Source organism: Prionailurus bengalensis, chromosome B3 (assembly GCF_016509475.1).
Source record: "Prionailurus bengalensis isolate Pbe53 chromosome B3, Fcat_Pben_1.1_paternal_pri, whole genome shotgun sequence".
In the NCBI taxonomy this organism is placed as follows: domain Eukaryota; kingdom Metazoa; phylum Chordata; class Mammalia; order Carnivora; family Felidae; genus Prionailurus; species Prionailurus bengalensis.
Window position 1 is genome coordinate 94,172,035 of NC_057355.1, and position 20,367 is coordinate 94,192,401.

Consider the following 20,367-nt stretch of genomic DNA (forward strand, 5'->3'; position numbering starts at 1 on the left):
CTTGCTCGCTCTCTCTCAAAATAAATAAAGTTAAACAAATATATTAAATGAGTAAATTAAAAAATTATCCCTGAAGGTTAGCTCACTAAAAGATTTTATACTTCTATCAGTTGTCTATATCTATCCATTTTTGCATTAACCTTAATATTCTTAACATTTATATTTATATTCTAGAAATAGTCTCAAATTTGTACTTTATATTGTATTTGACCATTTATGAAGAACATCCTTATTGGATATAGGCTGCTTCCAGTTTTTTGCTGTAAAGATAAACCTGCAATGAAGGTGTTTGTGGAGACTTTTGGCTTCTTTTGAATTTCTTAGGATAAATTTCCATGAACAGAATTAATCTTATGGCTCTCAAATATTGCCATGATGCTTTACAAAAGGTATGATTCACTTATACATCCACTGATGTATGACTATTTCAAAGTTTCCACTGCTTTTTGTTATGGAAATTTTAACTTTTTTGTAAAAGATTCTGTAATTTAGAATATATCCATATGATTTACTTTGTTTTCCTCCAATTGCTAGCCAGTATAACTAACCACTTTTCCAAGTATTCATTCAGCCTTTAAAATATTTTCTTGCCCACTTTTCCCCTGTGATCTTGACAATTTTTAGTATTCCAGTAACAGCTGAATGAGTTCTTCATATTATAAGCATTCTTTATTTGTTGTAAATATTTTTCCCCAATTGAAGTTTTTAGTTGTACGATTTTCATACTACAAAAATTATTTTATACATTCAAATGTCAACTTCGTGCTGTCATCTAATCCTTCCATTGAATTTACTATAGAGTAGGTAATAATCTTTTCTTACCACCTTTTTTTTTTTTTGTTTTTAAGTAGGCTTCATGCCCAGTGCCAAGCCCAGTGTGGAGCTTGAAATCATGACCCTGAGATCAAGACCTGAGCTGAGATCAAGGGTCAGATGCTTAACTGACTGAGACACCCAGGTGCCCCATCACCTTTTTAAATTTGCCTCATTACATACGAAATTTTAAATATAGACATTTAGCCTATTTCTGAGTTTTCAATTTGGCTCTACAACCATTACACTGATGAGAACAGAATGTACTGGCAGACTGCTTCCTACAGTACATTTTGGGTGATGTCTGTATAGGCTATCAATCCATGGCCTACTAGGGATGAACACTAACCATACATAAAAATGAAAGATGTAAAAGTCAATATAAAGAGAGCAATTATTTCATGCATTTAAGACTCTTACCACTACTCTCTGGTTCTGCAAAGGTGTTGTACTGAAAAAATCATCATGATCATCTTTTGGCAACTGTTCCAGAAAATTCCTCATTTGCTGCTTCCTTTTAAGAGTTCCCACTTTGGCAGTTATCTTAATCATTTGCTTCTTATCAGCATCACCTATTTTGCCTTAAGAGTTAGCAAACATTTTGATAAGGATTCATTTATAGTAAGTGCTTTAAAGTTAACAGACTTTACAAAACCTAAACTGTTTATCTGTATTAAGTATACTCATCTACTATTAGTAAATCTCCTATATAGCAAATGATTTTTTCTATACTGGGATCTATGCAGTATGACTAGCCCACAAGATACTCATGAAGAAACTACATAAGATTAGCCAGTGTGAGGTGAAAAAGTTCTATACCCTGTGAGAAAGGTTACCTCCCATATTCCCCTTGCTGAATGCCTTATTGATTTTGCAAAAATATAAACCTTACTGGATTAGGGTAGGGATAGGATATGCTCTAAAGCTTAGTACAAGCCCTGTCATAAACCCTGAGCAGGAATGCGTACTCCTGGGGAGTACAAAAACTAAATTTATTTTGAATTTTATTATGAATTTCTAGAAGGTCTTTCCCAAGTGGCCTCAGATTACAATAGACTCTTTGAACAATAATCCAGATATTGGAATCTTTGGATCTAACTGCATATCTAACTAACTGCATCTAGTTTCCTAGAACAAACTCAAAGCACAAGGCTGCTAAGGCTACTATTGATAGAAGTAACTGTCTAGATAAGACTTAAAAATTAAATAATGACCTTCATAGTTATTTCTAGCTTTAACATTTTGAGAAAACACCTATAAGATGATACATAGATAAATATAAAATACATCTAGTGACTAATCAGAAATCAATACTGAGAACTAGGCAAAAACAATTTATAAAGATTACCATTTTGCCCTTTGGGATTAACTGGTTTTTTCTTAGTGACAGGTTTCTGGGATTCTTTTCCTCTGGGGTCTTCCATGTATTTCCTCTGGCATTCTTCAGCAGATCGAGAACCTACAGCCATTGCTACATCTGACCAGAAACCAGGTTTGTGCTTTGGAAAAGATGCAAAAGCACTATGGAAGACCAAAACCAGTTAAAGAACCAGAAATTCAAATCAATAAAAACTTCCTCCTGAATGCATACCACTAAATCAATGAGATTTATTCAGCTAAAGGAATCATTCTAGATAACTGTTTGAAAAGACGATACTATTATTTCCACTCAGTAACTTGAGTGCTTAAAATATAAAGGTGTAATTTTACATATCGAGTACATACCTTCTATTTTGTTGTATTCTATGAAACCTGAACAATCATCCCAAGTCTTTCTTTCAACATCTTTTTCCTAAGTCCACCTATCAGTGATTTGATCTTCTGGGGGACTCTAGCATGACTAACTTTTCAATAATGTTGCTCAAACCTTGCTGTTGCTAAGTATATTGGAAAATGAGGTCTTAGTTCCTATATACTCTAGGTTATAAATTCTTATTAAAAAGTGTTATTCTTGGGGCACCTGGATGGCTCAGTTGGTTAAGTGTCCAACTCAGTTTCAGCTCAGGTCATGGTCTCACAATTCATGGGATCAAGCCCCATGTAGAGCTCTATGCTGTCAGCTTAGGATCCTCTCACATCCTATCTGCCCTCCCCCACTAGTGCACACAGGCTCTCTCAAAACAAACTTTTTTTAAAAGTATTATTCTTGCTTTCACTCTATTATAATTTACAGAATGTGATGTTTTATATATAATTGAGGGAAATGAAAACTGAAAGAGAAAAAAAACTGTTAGTCAATATAAGGTTGTCATCTAACTTAACAAATGAGTTACATTCTAAAGTTTATTTGTAAATATTTAGAAACTGGTACATGTATTTCTGCTCCCCTCCCTCCCAAATATATTTTACATATTGCAGTTAAGCTGGCAGTTCAGCCAGAAAAGATCTAGTTAACCTATGCAGCGTTATTATGCTGGTAAATTTTTAAAATCAGCTCTCACTGAAATAGTCCTTATTTGTAGTGTTTGCCAATTTCCATATTATAAATAACTATTGTGGCTGATTTCAAGCTACCAACATGATGTCTCTGAATGTGGAATAAGAAATGTGTGATGGGACACAATTATACAGAATTTCCACCATACAGACACAAATGATGTGAAGAACTTAAGGCATATATAACAATAATAAAATTTAGTAAAATAATTAGGAAGTGATGAGTTAGGGTATTAATAAATTTACTTGTGAATCTGATCTTGTGAATGGGTACCAGGTGACTACAGAATACCACTCATTCCATGTATAAAAGGAAGACAAATACTTATTGTTAATGAATGCTCTACTCTTTTGCACATAATCATTCTACAGGTGTTCTAAAGTGGAGAACTAAAAGGATATGGAGGCTCAAGCTTCCATTTGTGTACATTGTTTTCCATTTGTGTACATCATTAATTTGCAAGTGTAGAACTGCTAGGACTATTTTTCATGATAAAAATACTTAATGCGGGGCACCTGGGTGGCTCAGTTGGTTAAGCGTCCCACTTCGGCTCAGGTCATGACCTCACAGTTCGTCGGTTCGAGCCCCGCGTTGGACTCTGTGCTGACAGCTCAGACCCTGGAGCCTGTTTCAGATTCTGTGTCTCCCTCTCTATCTGCCCCTCCCCTGTTCACACTCTGTCTCTGTCTCATGAATAAATAAGCATTAAGAAAATTAAAAAATAAAAATACTTAATGCATTTAATGAGAAATTAGTCTGTAATTAACACATCTCTAGTTTATCCTAGATTATTTTTAAAGGCAAATATAGTCATGTCACTCCAATTCTACTTAAAACTTGCTTTCATAGGTGACAGAGGAAGAAAAAAGCAACTTGCTTTTATAATTCCCTAGCATGAAAACCAAAGCATTTAATATGACTTTCATTGTTCTGGTCTCTTTAGTCTCATCCCGTACTGTTCGCCCCTCATTTTCTGTACTCCACTTATTTTGGCCTTCTTTTAGGATTTCTAAATGTGTTTTCCTCCTATCCACTTTTACATATGCTGTTTTATTTCAAATGAACTTATCATGGAAATTTGGCTTAAATAATTCTTATTTGTCCTTCAGATCTTAGTTCAAGTATCTGCTTAAGCTAAGTCAGATGTCCCTGATCTATATTCTCCTAAACTTAAGAGTGATTATTTGCTAACTAGGTTAAAAGCATGATGAGTACAAAACTGGGCTGCAACTCAGAGTCATTGGAGTTTAGATCAGAAGTACAAGCAAGCAGGGCACCTGGGTGGTTCAGTCAAGGTTAAGTGTCCGACTCCAGCTCAGGTCATGATCTTGTGGTTCCTGAGTTTGAGCCCCACATCGGGCTCTGTGTGGGCAGCTCGGAGCCTGGAGCCTGCTTCAGATTCTGTGTCTCTATCTCTGTCCCTCCCTTGCTCACACTTAGTCTCTCTCTCTCAAAACTAAATGAACATTAAAAAAAAAGTACGAGTGCGGCGCCTGGGTGGCTCAGTCGGTTAAGCGTCCGACTTCAGCCAGGTCACGATCTCGCAGTCCGTGAGTTCGAGCCCCGCGTCAGGCTCTGGGCTGATGGCTCAGAGCCTGGAGCCTGTTTCCGATTCTGTGTCTCCCTCTCTCTCTGCCCCTCCCCCGTTCATGCTCTGTCTCTCTCTGTCCCAAAAATAAATAAACGTTGAAAAAAAAAATTAAAAAAAAAAAAAGTACGAGCAAGCAAATAAGGCAGTAAAACAAGTAAACAGATTCGTAAAATCAGTCCCTTAAGATTTCAATTTAGTAGGTTTGCATTGGCAACACTTCACATTTTTCAGAAGTTCCTCAGGTGATTGTTCTGCTGTGCAGTCAGGATTAGAATTACTTTATGTTAAAAAAAGGAGCATTATATCCCAATTGAGTGGGTAGCAGGAATACGTGATGACAAAGAAAGGTTACAGGGAAGAGGTGACTGATATGTGAGGGAAAATTTGAAGGATGGATAAAATATAACAGTTGAAAATGAGGCAACAGTATTGACAAAGAAATGAAGATGAGGAGACAGGACATAAGGTTAGGGAATAGACAGTAGTTCATATTTATAGTATGGTAAATTTCAAAGGAACGGCTGCAGATTAGAGCTTTGAAAAAACTAGAGAGCCCAAACCCAAGCTTGCCATATCTAAATATTTTAGTAGTATGCAGTCTAGGCACCTTAACATATTTTTTTTTAAGTTAACATAGAGTAAATGGTCTTTTTGCATATGGTTCTATGAATCTTAATGGATAAACAGATTTGTAGAGCCATGATCAGTTAGGATACAGAACTGTTCCATTACACTGAAAAAAATTCCTAGTGCATCCTCTTTGTTGTTGTCCACCACTATAATCACCAGCAATTGCTGATCTCTTTTCTTAGTTTTTTCTTTCCAGAATGTGATATAAATGGAATCATACAGTATGTAACCATTTGATCTGGCTTTTTCCACTTGGCATAATGCCTTTAAAATTCATTCAAGTTGTTACACACACCAATAGTTCTTACTTTTTATTACACAGTCGCCCATTCATTTAAGAGTGTACCATGGTTTATGTAGAAAGTTCCATGGAAACCAACAGAACTGAGCTCTATAAAACCACCATATAAAGTTGTTTGTGAACTTTTGTGCTCACACCACAAGTTATGATATATTTTCATTTCTGTTCAGCATTTTTTTTTCTCTTGAGACTTTGTCCTTTTTGACCCATGGATTATTCACAAATATGTTATTTAACTTTCAACTGCTTGGAAATGTTCCTTTGATTTTTCTTTTATTGATTTGTAGTTTAATTCAACTGTGATGAGCGAATACCCTCTGTATGACTACAGTTATTTTAAATTTGTTAAGGTTTGTTTTGTGACCTAGTCAATGTTCTATCTGGTGAATGATCCATCTACCCTTGGGGGAAAAATGTATTTCTTTCCCTATTGTTGAATGGAATGTTACACAAATGTTGATTAGATAGTTGGTTGATGGTGGTGTTCAGTTCTTGTATCCTTGCTAGTTTTGTCTACTAGTCAACCATTACAAAAGAAAAGCATTGAAGTTTCCAACTATAAATGTAGTTTTAACTTTTCAGTTCAGTTGTTTCCTTTTAGTTATGTCAGATTTTGATTCATGTATTTTGAGGGTTCGCTGCATATACATTTAGGATTGCTCTCTTCCTGGTGAACTCACAGTTTTGTAATGTTCTTTATCCTTGATAATTTTCTTTGTACTGAAATCTTTGATAGGGTACAGCCACTCCAGCAATGAGTGTGTGTGGTATTTTTCTACCCTTCTACTTGTAACTTATCTATTCATATTTGAAGTGAGTTTCTTTTACATGGTAATAAAATGGAATGTTTTTAAATTCATTCCGACAATCTGTTTTTTAAATGGTGCATTTAGATCTCTAACATAATGTTTGGATTCAGGTCAACCATTTTATTTGCTTTCTGTTTTGTTTCCTATTTCTCTATTTCTTTTCTGTATTCTTTTTTTTTTTTTTTAGTATTTTATCTATTGTATATAAAAAAAATCTTTGTAGTTTTTAGTAGCTGCTCTAGTGATTACTACAAACATACTTAACAGTATTTTACTGTATTTTAGTAGTTGCTCTAGTGATTACTCCATACTTAAGTTTTTTACTGCTTCAAGTGGAATGTAAAAATTTACCATCTTCTCCATTCTTCTTTATGTTGTTATGTATTAAATTTACATATATTGAAAACCCCACCATACAATGTTAATATTTGCTTTCAGCCATTAAACATTTTAAAGAACTCAAGAGAACAATTTATTATATATCTAGATACCATTTCTCTTGCTATTCCTTCATACCTGATACTGACTGCCTCCTTCCTCTGTCCTCTCCATTCTGTTATTGAGCCTATCTAGTAAGTTTTATATTTTGATTATCCTATTTTTCCAGTTCTAAAATTTCCATTTGATCCTTCTTTTTATCTTCTATTTCTCTCTGAGATTTTCTAAATTTCTGTTCTTTTCAAGAATGTATGCTCTTAGTTCCTGGAGTTTTCTTTTTTCTTTTTTTTTTTTTTTTTTTTTGACTAGAGAAGTCTGTGTCTTTATTGGCTAAACAGGCTACTTGGGAGAGATGAAACAGGAGGAGTAGGTGGCCCAGATGCTGGGCCTGTCCTGCTTCAAAGGCTTGTAGGTGGTGAAGAACTTGCCCAGGTAGTGGTCAATCACCTTGGGCTTAATTTCCACCTGGTTGAAGGTCTTGGCATTGTAGACAGCCACCACACTGCCCACCACCTTGGGCAGGACGATCATGTTCCACAGGTGCTTCTTAACCACCTCGGACTTCTCCATGGGGAGAGCATCCTTCTGAGGCTTCCTCTGCAAACTTCCATTCAGCTGCCACCACTGCACAGCCCCATACAGCTGCATCAACGGCTTGTAAGACGCGTCCAGCAGCTGGTCTAGATCCACACCGTGGTATGAGAACTTATGGGAAGGTGCGCTTCTTCTTCTGCTCTACTTCTGCCATCTTGTCAGCCTTTTTTCTGAAGCAATTTTATATACCTGCTTCAGAATCTTGTCAGGTAATTTCAACATCTGTGTCATCCTAGCAATGGCATCTGTTCTTTTTTTTCCTATGAGAGTTAAAAATTTTCCGGGTTCTTCATATACTGACTAATTTTGGATTATTTCCTAGGCATTTAAAAATACTATAAAACTCTGGGTCATGTTTATATCCTATGGAGAATGTTAATATTTTTGTTTTAGCAGGCAATCAACCTGGTTGTAACAACTATAAATTCTAGTCAGTCTTTTGTGGTTGCAGTTTCAGTATCAGTTCCATTTTTAAAGTTCTGCAGTGATATTAAAATATTCTGTGTAGGAGACACTGAGTGGCTGGCTTGGAAACTGGGGGCCAGTCTACCTCTTAGTTCAGTTGTCAGTCTTGGGTATGCTGTTTAGGATCAAATCCTTAAATGCTCAACTCAGGAGTGAGATCTAAAATTCATAAACAACTTTATATAAGGTTGTTTTCCCTAGATTTTCCCTTTGCAACTTTTAGTTCCCCAGGATTCCTGTTTTTGGTTCTTTGGCAGAAAGCTAGGGCTTTAGTTACCCAACTCTGGAGTACATATCACACAACTGCATCTTTCTGCAGTGTCAAGCACAAAAGACAGAAAAAGAAACATGTAACACAAGTTGCCCTACACTTTCTGAGTCCTATATTCCAGAAGAGAAGGTTTCCTACTTTCAGAGTTTTAGGTGCATATGGGCTCCATATGCTGCTGTGATTTTTACCCCTGCAGGACTGTATGCAGACTGGGCCATAAGAGAAAGGAGAAAAGAAAAAGAAAACTGGGGATTTCTTTCACTGTTTCTGAGTGTTAGTAGTCCCCTTCCCTCTTCCTCAAGCCAAAAATATAAGCCTTTTCTTTGAACTCTCTTAGTCATGCCTCAGCAACAACTTCTAATTTTTAAGTGGCCTTAATCTAGGTTAAGGAACACCAGAGGAAAACTGGAAATCTGCCCCCACTTCAGTGTTACTTAAAATTCTAGTCTTTCTGGGAATGCCTGGGTGGCTCAGTCATATTCCTGATTTCCTCATTTTACTGGGAACTGGAATCTTTGCAGTTCAGGTATTAAAATAATCTTCTTAGATGATATAGATATACAGTAAAGGTTGAGAACCTTTACTATAACGAAACAACAGGAGAGATAGCTGGAAAGATAATTAAGGTAAAGTATGATATGCTGTCAATTTAAGGCAGAATGATCTCCATATAATTTGAAAATGAGTAAGAATGCAGTGAAGGTTTCTGATGTTAGAATCACAACTATACATTAAAACTAACCTGGGGGCGCCTGGGTGGCTCGGTTAAGCGTCTGACTTTGGCTCAGGTCATGGTCTCGCGGTCCGTGGTTTCGAGCCCCGTGTCAGGCTCTATGCTGACAGCTAGGAGCCTGGAGCCTGTTTCAGATTCTGTGTTTCCCTCTCTCTCTGACTCTCCCCCATTCATGCTCTGTCTCTCTCTGTCTCAAAAATAAATAAACATTAAAAAAAAACCACAAAAACTAATCTGGAGAGGGGTGCCTGGGTGGCTCAGTCCATTAAGCGTCTGACTTCAGCTCAGGTCATGATCTCACAGTCTGTGAGTTCGAGCCCCACATCGAGCTCTGTGCTGACAGCTCAGAGCCTGGAGAGTGCTTCAGATTCTGTGTCTCCCTCTCTCTCTGCCTCTCCCCAACTCATGCTCTCTCTCTCAAAAATAAATAAAACTTGAAAAAAAATTTAAAGAAACACGAATCTGAAGATATATAAAACAGATCACCAGATGAAAACAACAAAGTACAAATACAAGGCTACTTCCATTAAAGTAGGCAGGCATTAAAAGTCTGAAAAAAAAGTAGTGTCAAGAAAGGGTGCAGATGGAATGGTCCTGTGGGAAAATCTATAGTTCCTTGGGAACTAATTAGATTTTTTAATTTTTACTTTTCATTTTATTTATTATTTTTAATTTTTTTTACAAAGTTAGACACGAATAAAAAACACTGGGAAGGGGTAACCCCCTCATCCCCAGGAGTGGGCCAGGGGGACAGAGGCTACCTGAGGTATCAATAATGATCAAGGAGTTAAACCTAGTTGACTGAAAGAATTCCATTTTCAGAATCAGGAATGTCAGACAAAGTAGATAGGCAGGGAAAAAATGTTTAGTTTTTGACATATTAAGTGAGAATCTCTGTAAATGAGATTTATAGAGAGATGTCCAACAGGCAAAGGGAAATAAAAATCTAAATATAAGAATTTAGAACTAAAGATACAGATTTGGGAATCCCTGTCCAAAGAGTAAAGTTAGAACTATAGAAGGAAAAGACCATTGAAGACTACATTATAATAGGAAGAAAGCATCCAAAAACAAGAACTATGGAGAAGGAAAATTATCTTAACTACCTGAAAATAAGACAGAGAAGGAACACTTAAGAAATTAAAAAAGGAGCGTAGTGGCACAGAGATGCCTGAGGAATAGTGTTTCAAGAAGGTAGATCTGAAAATAAATTCCAAATATAAGGTTAGGGAGTACTCAAGCAAGTGAATCACTGAATGTAGTATGTTTCTATGCTCTTCACTCTGATCAATCACATCTTCCTTTCTACTAGATCATTTCCGTCAACACACCACCATACTCTGGCATGAGTCCTCTTACAAACAAGCAATCAAACATATGTCTTCCCTTATCTTCACATTCTTCTATTACCTATCCATTTTGTTGTCCCCTATCACTGCCAATTTCTTGTGTTGTCCACCTAAGTTGTTTTTACTCTTTCACTCACTCTTCATTGCTCAGCTATGTTTTAGCTTCCAATGCTACTGCACTACTCAAACTGCTTGTCAAGGCTATGCAGCCAAATCCAATTCTTGTCATACTTGGTTTATTACTAGCACTAACCATGAAACCTTGGATGGATCACCTAATTTTTGAGGTTATTTCTATTCTATAAATGCAGGGAAAAGAGCATCTTAAATAATCTGCAGGTCTGAATTCAGCTTTAAGGTTTTAAAACAGAAAAAATAACAATAAAATATTTCTTAAAAAGAGTAGCATTTGTCTATGTTAAAATATTTTCCACACCCTGAGGTATAAGTGGCAAATAAATCATACTGTATACAGTGTACATGGGATCACTTTATATACATTTCATGGGGAAATGATCACCACAATCAAGATAAATGACACATCCATCCCCCACAGTTACACTTTTCGTGAGGGGGAGGGTAGTTGTCTTGAAATATTAAATGGAAAGAAAAGAAGGTTAACTTTTCCTTTGCTCATATGCAAGTTGTAGAGATGGCCACAAAGTACCTAGTTAGAAGTTTTATCTGTATTCTCCCTGTATTCTTTGTATAAATTGTTATTTCTCTCCATGTGTTTTTGGATATTTTCCATTTTAATGATTAGAGGTCACTAAATCAGCCCTTTATTGGAATTTTTAGGTCTTCAACTGTTGTGTGGCCACTCTAGATATTTCAGAGTCAAATCTAACTACTTACCAATGAAGTTTCTGTAATTCCTTCTCATTCCATTCCTCATCCTGAATTAAACCAGGAAAACATTCAAAGGGATGCCTGTTTGTCTCATCAGATCTGATCGCCTCAATAACTGGAAACTCATTCCTAATACCAGACTTCTGAAGATTTTCTTTAGCAGAACATCTAGCTTTCTTTTGTTTGATATAAAATTCACTTTCACTTTCTTCAGTTTCAGATTCAGAAATCACTGGGATTTTCCTTGTGGTGTTTCTTGTGCTTTTCCTCAGGTGAACCACTGTTTCTTCAGTATTTCTTGCTGTATTTTTCTTAGCAACTGCAGCTTTCCTTCTAATTCCCTTTTCTGTTTCACTCTCTTCACTAGACAAATCTGATGAGGACTGCTGCTTGTAAAATGACATAGACACATTTTTTATTTTCTTCGATTTTGGTAACAACCTTGCATTTTTCTTAAAGTCAGAGGTGACCATTTGTTCTTTTTTAGGACTAGATATTTTGATTTTCTGGTTGACAGTGAGTAAATCACATTCACTGCAGTCTTCCTTGTTTTTACTTTCATGGCCCTCACTAAACTCAAATGCATTTTTGAAGGTTTTTGTGGGCTTACTGATCAAACTGGTAGTTTCACTTAAGTCTGATTTACTTTCTTTTTGATGCTTTGGCACTGCAAAATCTGTAACTGCTTTAATGGTGCTATAAGAGAGATTATACTTCATGCATTTTTGTTCTATCACTTTTTTAGATTTAAGTGGTGTCATTAAAATATAAGCTTTCTTCGGATTAAGAGCCATACATTTTCTTTCTTCGTCCAAGAAAAACGGTTGCCTTAAGGTCAGAATGTCAATGGATACATTCGATTCTTCAGTTCTCTCTTTAATTTCATAAGACAAAACCAAAGATCAAAATCTCAAATTAGCTACAAACAAAGCACAGAATTTTTTTTTCTAAAATAAAATATATATATTTTTTCTCCATAAACTCCATTGTACACACTACTGCCATTATTAGTTTTTCAGAAGCACCGGTTGATTCAGATTACTGCCCCTTCAATTGTAAACATATTTTTTATACCAACCGGTCCTTGACTTCTTAAAGTCTACTTAGTGTACATATAAGCTCCTCTGTCTGGCCTTCAATGTAGTTCTAATCTCTCACTGTACTCAAATGTGAACCAAATTCTATGTCTACTACACCACGGTTTTCCTGATTCTCAACTTTTCACTAATATCATTCTACATGGAAAGTTTTCTTCACTCAAAAACCAAATCACTACCTGCTTCAATTCCATTCTATAACCCACCTAATCCACATACTTTATCCTGATTCTCTCAATTGAATGAAAACTCTCCTTCAAATTTCCAGAATACTTTTAAATAATGCCATGTTTGACAATGTGCCTTGCATTATACTTAACAAATTTGTCTTTGAAGTAGACTGAAAAAAAAATCCTTAATGGTATGAATTTTGTTTTTGCTTTTGGAATCTTTTTTTCTTTTTTTCTTTTTTTTTTTTTTTCCGCAGTTAGTACAGAGTCTTTCACACATACAGTAAATGATAAATCAGTATTTGTTAAATCTTATTTAGGTGACATAAGAAAACCAGTAAGGTTGCAAAACCTTACTAGGTATGTAATATACGGAATGGAAGCTATCCTAATTAGGGGAATATGGAACTCGATAGGTATGGCCCTATTCTCATCCCCAGTGGTGGCCGTGGAAAGACATTTCTGCTGATTCACCCAAACTCCATGAAGTATCATGGATAACAAGCAAACCAGAAATTGAGAATCTTTATTATACTGTGTCACTAAAGAAAGCAAATTAAAATGAGAGAAATTCTCTAATTTGAAACTTAAGAAACCAGAAGCCAAACTAATTTAATTTCTAATTGTAAATTATCCAATTACAATTATAAATATATACAAATTATAAATTGTCACAGCAACCATCCTAGTTAAATACTTCAATGACCTACACATGTTACGTACCACTTTACAAGATGAATGATAAAATTAAAGACTGATGAGTAATGTTGAATGCTGGGGAGAAAAGAAGCCACTAAATTATAATTCATGGAAAAGTGGTACTGATAAAAGGTAATCAAAGTTTCTGTAAGATTTCTCAATGGAATTATCTATCTTTGTGAAGGAAGTGTTTTCTTTTAATTCCTCATATAAATCTGACTCAAATGTTTAACGGGAAATTTGAAAATTTTGAAATTTCTAATTTTGAACAAATCACTTTTAAAATATTTTTATTCATTTTATTAAATAATTTGAATGAAGATTCAAGCTATTCTGGATACTTTAATCTAAGTTACATGATCCTGATAGTCTAAACAGTATTGTCTTCCTCTCTACTTCTTTTAAACACTTATAAATGTTCTTCACTTTCACTACTTTCCACTTATAAGAAAAAATACAAAAAAATGCTACTAAGCTGATGGATTTAACTTAATATGAAATTTCAAACTTGCTAATGTGTCAAGAAAAGGTTCTTTAAATCTGTCATATAGGATTTCAATGAAATCATACTGGAAATCCACACTCACACATAGCTAAACTATGGCATTAATTTCATAAAAAGATTCATAGCCTTTAAACATTCCAAAAAGCATATTTAAAATGATATACAATTCTGTTTTTAACAAAAAGATTAGGGAAGCCTGGCTGGCTCAGTTGGTAGAGCATGTGAGTCTTGATCTTGGGGTCGTGAGTTTAAGCCCATGTTGGACATACAGTTTAAATAATTAAATAGATAAATAAATAAATAATAAAAATTATTTAGTGCCAAGATTAAGGGAGGCAAACCTACAAGTAAATACGTATGGTATGTAATGTAATGGATTTTTTTTACTAATGTAATGGATTTTACAGCAAATCATGCTGTATAGAAAAGCAAAACCCTATTGTACATCTGAAACTAGTAACACTATGTTAATTATGCTTTAAAGAAAAAAAAAGTAATTCTAAAAAAAAACCAACAAAACAATAAAAAATCCCCAGACATTTATAATGACTGTAATACTTAGTTTGCCATTTTTAGATTTGGAAATTTAAGACATCACTTTTATTATATTAAAAACATTTCAAATAAGAGCTGTATGCTTATTATAAAACCAATAAAGATATATCACCTTGCTTCTGACTTTTAATTATCCTTTCATTTGTTCTTTCACAATTTTCAAGTTTCTTTGAAGACAACTTTTTGTATGCTTTCTTTCCAATTATTTCCTTCAAAACAAAAAGTTAGCTTTTTAACAACTACTATCTATAAACATGACCTCAAGCATTTTCACAGTATGTATCAAGCATACAAGTATCTAGGTACTTGCCGTTCTACAAATTTCATTAGTGGAGGTATTTAGAAACTCATTTGCCAGAGCCTGAGCTTTGGAAGAACCATGTGGGCATCCACTATCTTAGATATTTCTTTTATAAATTTAATACATGTGATTTGTTAGGTGCAAACACACACACACACTTTAACCCTAACTCTAAGAGCTAACCTTTCTGTTATTACTGATTACAGTTTCCCAATGAGACACTGAGAAAATAAATATCAAGCTAGACATTGCCAAACTGATTGTTAAGTTGATACTTAACAAACAGATACTTAACAAACAAAATGATTTCTGATTTGGTCCCAAAACTTTTTAGTAGCATCACACCATCACTCTTCGTATCATAGGGTATAGTAAAAGTTTACCTGATTAGTTAAGTCATTTTCTCCTCCATTTTGACAAGTATTATGCATTTGGTCATCTGAGAGCCTTAATCGTGGTTTATTTTGGCAATTATCATGGCACACATTTAATTCTGGGGCTGCTGGCAACCTCCTGCGCTTACCATTTTTCAGTTCTATGAGTACAAAGATGGAGATTTCAATAAGTTATTATATATAAGCTGCCTTTCCATATTAAAGAATTCACTTTCGAAAATATTATCTAGCAAGGGCTGTAGGTTAATGTTCATACTTTTTTCCAGCAGGGAGGGTGCGATGGGATGTTAGTCAGATTATAGTTTTGGCAAAGAGTGAACACAAAAAAGTTCTGCCAGCTACCTTTATAGTAATGGACATTCAAAAAAAAAAAAAAAAAAGAAAAATCCAGGCGCCTGGGGTGGGCTCAGCTGGTCGAGCGTTCAACTCTTGATTTCAGCTCAGGTCATGATCTCATGGTTTGTGGGACCGAGACCTGTGTTGGGCTTTGTGCTGAGCGTGGAGCCTGCTTACGATTTTCTCTCTCCCTCACTCTGCCCCTCTCCCCAGTTCAGGCACATGTGCTCTCTCCTTCTCTTTAAAAAAAAAAAAAAAAAAAAAAAAGCTGAATGCTGATTATGAGCAGACTGCACTACAGTTTTTTAAGTATTAAAAAATAATTTCAAGGCAGTACAAATCAAAAACTGAATACGATATAAACTATAAACAGATAAATATGGAGCTCATGTAAGAATTTGCCACTATATCAGCAGAAAAGAAGAGACATACCCAAATGACAACAATCAATGTCGTAAGTGGTGCTGGCTCTTTGCAGAACATCTGTTTGGTTTTCTCTTGCATTATTTTTCGCTGATTTTTGTACGTCAGGGATAAATTTTCCAGTTTTCTGTTTTTGTCTGGCCTTTCTCTCTTTCTTTTCACAAGCCCTAAAACACAAGTGGAATATTTTTCCTTTAATTTTTATCTCAAAAAACTAAAACAAAAAAACTAAATTTAAATAAAGTCCCTCAGATAAAGTTTTATGCGCCCAGCAATGATTACCTTTAATCTTACATTATTTAAGTCTTCATGATTCTACCTTTTCTCCCACAAAGAACTTAAGTATAAGGTCTTAAGTCAAAAGAATCAAATAAAACCCAAGTGCTTCCTACTCTATGCACTCTTACATCTCTACTTAAGCTAATCCTGTAAAAAAATTACAGGACAAATCCTGCCATTACCGATTTTTGGAAATAAATTTTATTTATTTCACCACATTCATCCACACCACCACATTCATTCAACTACTGTCTGTGGCTGCTCTTCTGCTACAAAGGCAGAGTTGAACAGTTGCAATAGAGGCAGCATGCCCATAAAAACACTTCCTATCTGGCTCTTCACAGGAAAAAAACTGTCCCCCCCATTCTAAGTTATTATATTGTACTATGATTAATTAACTTGTATCACAGTATCCCCTATCAGTTCCTTAAGGGCGAGAATTAATCAAATTTTCTTTGCTTTCCCTGTGCCAATACAGTGTGTGCTAAACAACTGATATTAACTTCTGAAGGAATGAATGAAAGAAAAAGGACCAAGAACTTTACACTCATGTTTAATAGGTACACCCTCTCAAAGGGTGGGTGAATGAGGATGCTTCCTGAAATGTCAACACTGTTATTTTCCTTTTACATTTATTTCATATGACAGAAATTCTAGTAAACTACTACTTTCTAAAAATCCAAGATCAAGAGAACTACTTCAAAACTGTCATTTGCAGAAAAAAAAAAAAGAAAAGAAAACCAATTTACATTGGTTACATGAAAAGATACATTTGTAAAACCTCCAATTTTATACCCAAAATGGGCACATTTTATCAAATGCAAATTATACCTCAATAAAGTTAGTTTTTAAAAAGTTAAGGAGTACGTTACCTTAATTGTTCTAGAAAATTATCAATATGCTCTTTCCACTTTTCTGGAAAGCCAAACATAAACTTCCTTATGAGATAATTTGGATATCCTATTCAACAAAAAACAAAAAAAAAATTACCTAAAAGCCAAAAATTTTTTTTTTATTAAAAAATTTTTTTTTTCAACGTTTATTTATTTTTGGGACAGAGAGAGACAGAGCATGAACGGGGGAGGGGCAGAGAGAGAGGGAGACACAGAATCGGAAACAGGCTCCAGGCTCTGAGCCATCAGCCCAGAGCCCGACACGGGGCTCGAACTCACGGACCGCGAGATCGTGACCTGGCTGAAGTCGGACGCTTAACCGACTGCGCCACCCAGGCGCCCCAAAGCCCAAAATTTTAAAGACATGTAATTGGTTCACTAAGTCATTAAAAACATATACACTTATTGCTAACTGTGCGCCAGGCACAGCCACAAATACTAAGGATTCATCAGTCAACAAAATGAAACAAAAATCCCTGCCTTCATGGAACCTGCCTTTTCATGTCAAACAGAAAGCAAACCAATAAACATACATTTTTTTTTTTGTTAGATGATCATCAATGCTATGGAGAAAAATTATGCACTTAATGGGTCAAGGAGTATTAGTGTATTTATGCTGAGGGAGGAAAGGGAAGCAGATTGCACTTTTAAAAGACAGAGAGGTTCTTACTGAAATAGCATCATTTGAGTAAAGCTCTGAAGGACATGAGGTAGTGAGTTTAATATGGGATTAAAACACTGGAAGCAAAAGGGATAAAGCAAAAGGCTATGGTAAGTGTGTGCCTGGCCTGTCTGTAAAAATTAGTGCAGATGGAGCAGAGTGAAGAAAGGCTAGTACTAGGAGGCTCTTCAGAAGGGAATAGGAACAGTGGAGGAACAAGAAAGATTATAAGGCCTTGTGGTTACTTCATGACCTAGTCTTTGACTTTGGGTGAAATGGGAAGCTATATAAAGATTGTGAGCAGAGGAGCCACAGGATTTGACTCACTTTAACAGGACTGTATTAGCTGCTATTTTGAGAAGTCTGTGGAAGTAAAAGTAAAGAAATAACGAGACCAGTTAGGATTTTGTAATCATTCAGACAAAAGATAAGGGAGATGTATATACCATAGAGGTCAGCAGAGGCCTGGGTTCTGGATATATTTTTGGAGATAATGCCAATAGGATGTACCTACCCACTAGATGTGGGTGTGAGAGAAACAGGATTTAAGATGTCTCCAAGGATTCTGGCTAGCCACTGGAAACAAAGAAAGGGGGAAGACCATTAAACAGATTTCAGGGAGATCAGGTTTTAGACACATGAAGTTTGAGATGCCTGTAGATATCCTAGTGGAGATGTCAAATGGGCAGATGGAAAATGAGTTGGGTGGCTTGAGGAGTATTTTTGGTAAGAGACATAAATTTGGCATTTGTCATCATATAGATGAAATTTAAAGCCTAAAAGAAATCAACACAGCACTGAGTGTGGAAAGAGCTTTAGTCTATCCTATTATTCAGAGGCAAAGAAGAAAGAGCAAAATAAGCAAATAAACTAAGAAGGAACAGGAAGTGAGGTGGCATGAAAATTGGAATATGGTGTTCCAGAAGGCAAATAAGGAATTAAAAGGGGGTAAGTGTGATTAAGTGCAGTAAACATATATTGGATTTAACAATGTGGGGGCCACTGGTAACTGTGAAAAAGGCTGTTTGGTAAAGATTTGGGGTTTAAGGCATGATTGAAGAGAATTTTTTAAAAGTGGGAAAGAATTCAAGGAATTAGATATAACAAATCTTCTGAGTTGTTTTGCTGTAAATAAGAGCAAACAGTGGCTGAAATAAGTGGAGTTAAAAGAATTTTTTTTGTTTGTTTTTGTTTTGACAGGAGAAGGGAGAATTACTAGAGCGATATCCTTGAGTAAGAGAAAAAATGAGAAATAAAGTACAAATGGAGAGGCTGACAAAGACAGAACATGAACAGTTCATTCATAACAAAAACAGATATAGATGCAAGCAGGTCAGTTAGGTGATGGTGAAGTTCTCTTCTGATTGTTTCTATTGCTAAGGTGCTCCCCTCCCTGCCACCTCCCCTGTGAGTGGGAGAAAGGAGGTATTGAAAATTTGTAAAAATATGCAGTAGTCACTAAGGAGGATGGGAGAGTGAATGCATTAGGGAAATGTGGTAGGACACCAAATGGCACTAAGAGACCACAATTTTTGCTGGTAATCACCATCTTAAAGTAGAATGCTCAGGTGTGTTTTTCTTCAGCCACATTACCGTGTTCAAGGCATAGACAGAAAATTAGATTATACCAGGAATGGGGTTGTACTGGGCAGGTTCAATAAACTAGTTAAATTATAGCCTTATAATATCTCACATGAACTTTTTAAAATCACCAGACTGACTCAAACTGTCAATAAGGGTGATTAAATCAGGGAAAAATGACCAACACATATAATAGTTTTACATAATGTGGTCAATTCTGTTTTAAAACTTAGTTTTGATTGATTCATCATTTCAAAACACCTAATTAAGAGTAAAAACATATATATCAGTTAGAAATATGGTTAACTGCTTCACTGAAAGTAATTTATCAATTAATAATGTCAGTCATTACCTGCTTCTTTCATGGAAATCCGGTCTATCATCCCTTTTAATATATAAATGTTGCCTGATAAAGTCTTAAGTTTGTTGTGCTTAATCCGTTCTATAATTACATTACTGTGCCAATATATGTTAGTGATGTCTCTAGGAGAAAATAGCGTAGTTAAGGCCAAAATATTCACATTTTACCAATAATCACAATGTACATATATAAGTATACAAATTACAATAGAAAGTAATAAATTTGCACTCCAGCTACATTAGCAGTGTTATTCATCTAATTACAAAACATCTGAGGGCCAAACATTGCAGAACTCAACTGCCTTGCTAATGTAATCCTCAGAATATGTGCCAAACTGTACTGTGGCCAAACCAAACCACTAATATAAAATTTATCCTCATCAAGGAAGCAGGGGCCTTCTCTAAATAACTGATGCTGACAATGCCTGCAACTTCATCTTAACTGATGCCAACTTTCCAAAGAATGATTTTCCTGTCCCTCTCCCTCAGAGCCTATACTGTTGTTAGATTTCATGCAGTTATATAGTTTGGATCCCTCTAATCTTGCGGGGTTTTTTTTTACCCTCACTACACAGCCAAGTGTTTTTACCTTCCTCTTTAAAAAGTACCAAAAAGAGGTTCCAGTTGGGAAAAAAACAAACTGCAGAATCAAATCACTAACCCATAAATCTACTCTTCTTATTTCCTTAAATGATGCTAAGAACATAAAACAGAAAGAACAAAACTTTAAGATGTATTATATGTTGAACATTCCCAATTCATCAGATAAACATACTAAATACGAGCATAATATGACAGTGAAGTTCCTTTCATTTGGTCAAATGGGGTTAAA

At 35.4% G+C, this 20,367-nt stretch overlaps 1 protein-coding gene and 1 pseudogene across 4 annotated transcripts in view; both read right to left on the bottom strand.

Annotated features, from left to right (window-relative positions):
* The window catches only part of MIS18BP1 (MIS18 binding protein 1), a 58,591-nt gene that overhangs the window by 8,754 nt on the left and 29,470 nt on the right, over positions 1-20,367 (bottom strand). For 3 of the 4 annotated variants that reach the window (XM_043556068.1, XM_043556067.1, XM_043556069.1), the window contains 8 exons: positions 19,528-19,658; positions 16,913-17,000; positions 15,771-15,928; positions 14,991-15,142; positions 14,419-14,515; positions 11,287-12,154; positions 2,162-2,334; positions 1,234-1,394 (listed from right to left, as the gene is read on the bottom strand). In XM_043556068.1, the coding sequence (XP_043412003.1) occupies positions 1,234-1,394; positions 2,162-2,334; positions 11,287-12,154; positions 14,419-14,515; positions 14,991-15,142; positions 15,771-15,928; positions 16,913-17,000; positions 19,528-19,658 (1,828 nt within the window). The remainder of the gene's footprint in view (positions 1-1,233; positions 1,395-2,161; positions 2,335-11,286; positions 12,155-14,418; positions 14,516-14,990; positions 15,143-15,770; positions 15,929-16,912; positions 17,001-19,527; positions 19,659-20,367) is intronic. The other variant, XM_043556070.1, reaches the window with a different exon arrangement.
* LOC122469047 lies at positions 6,867-11,280 on the bottom strand (annotated as a pseudogene).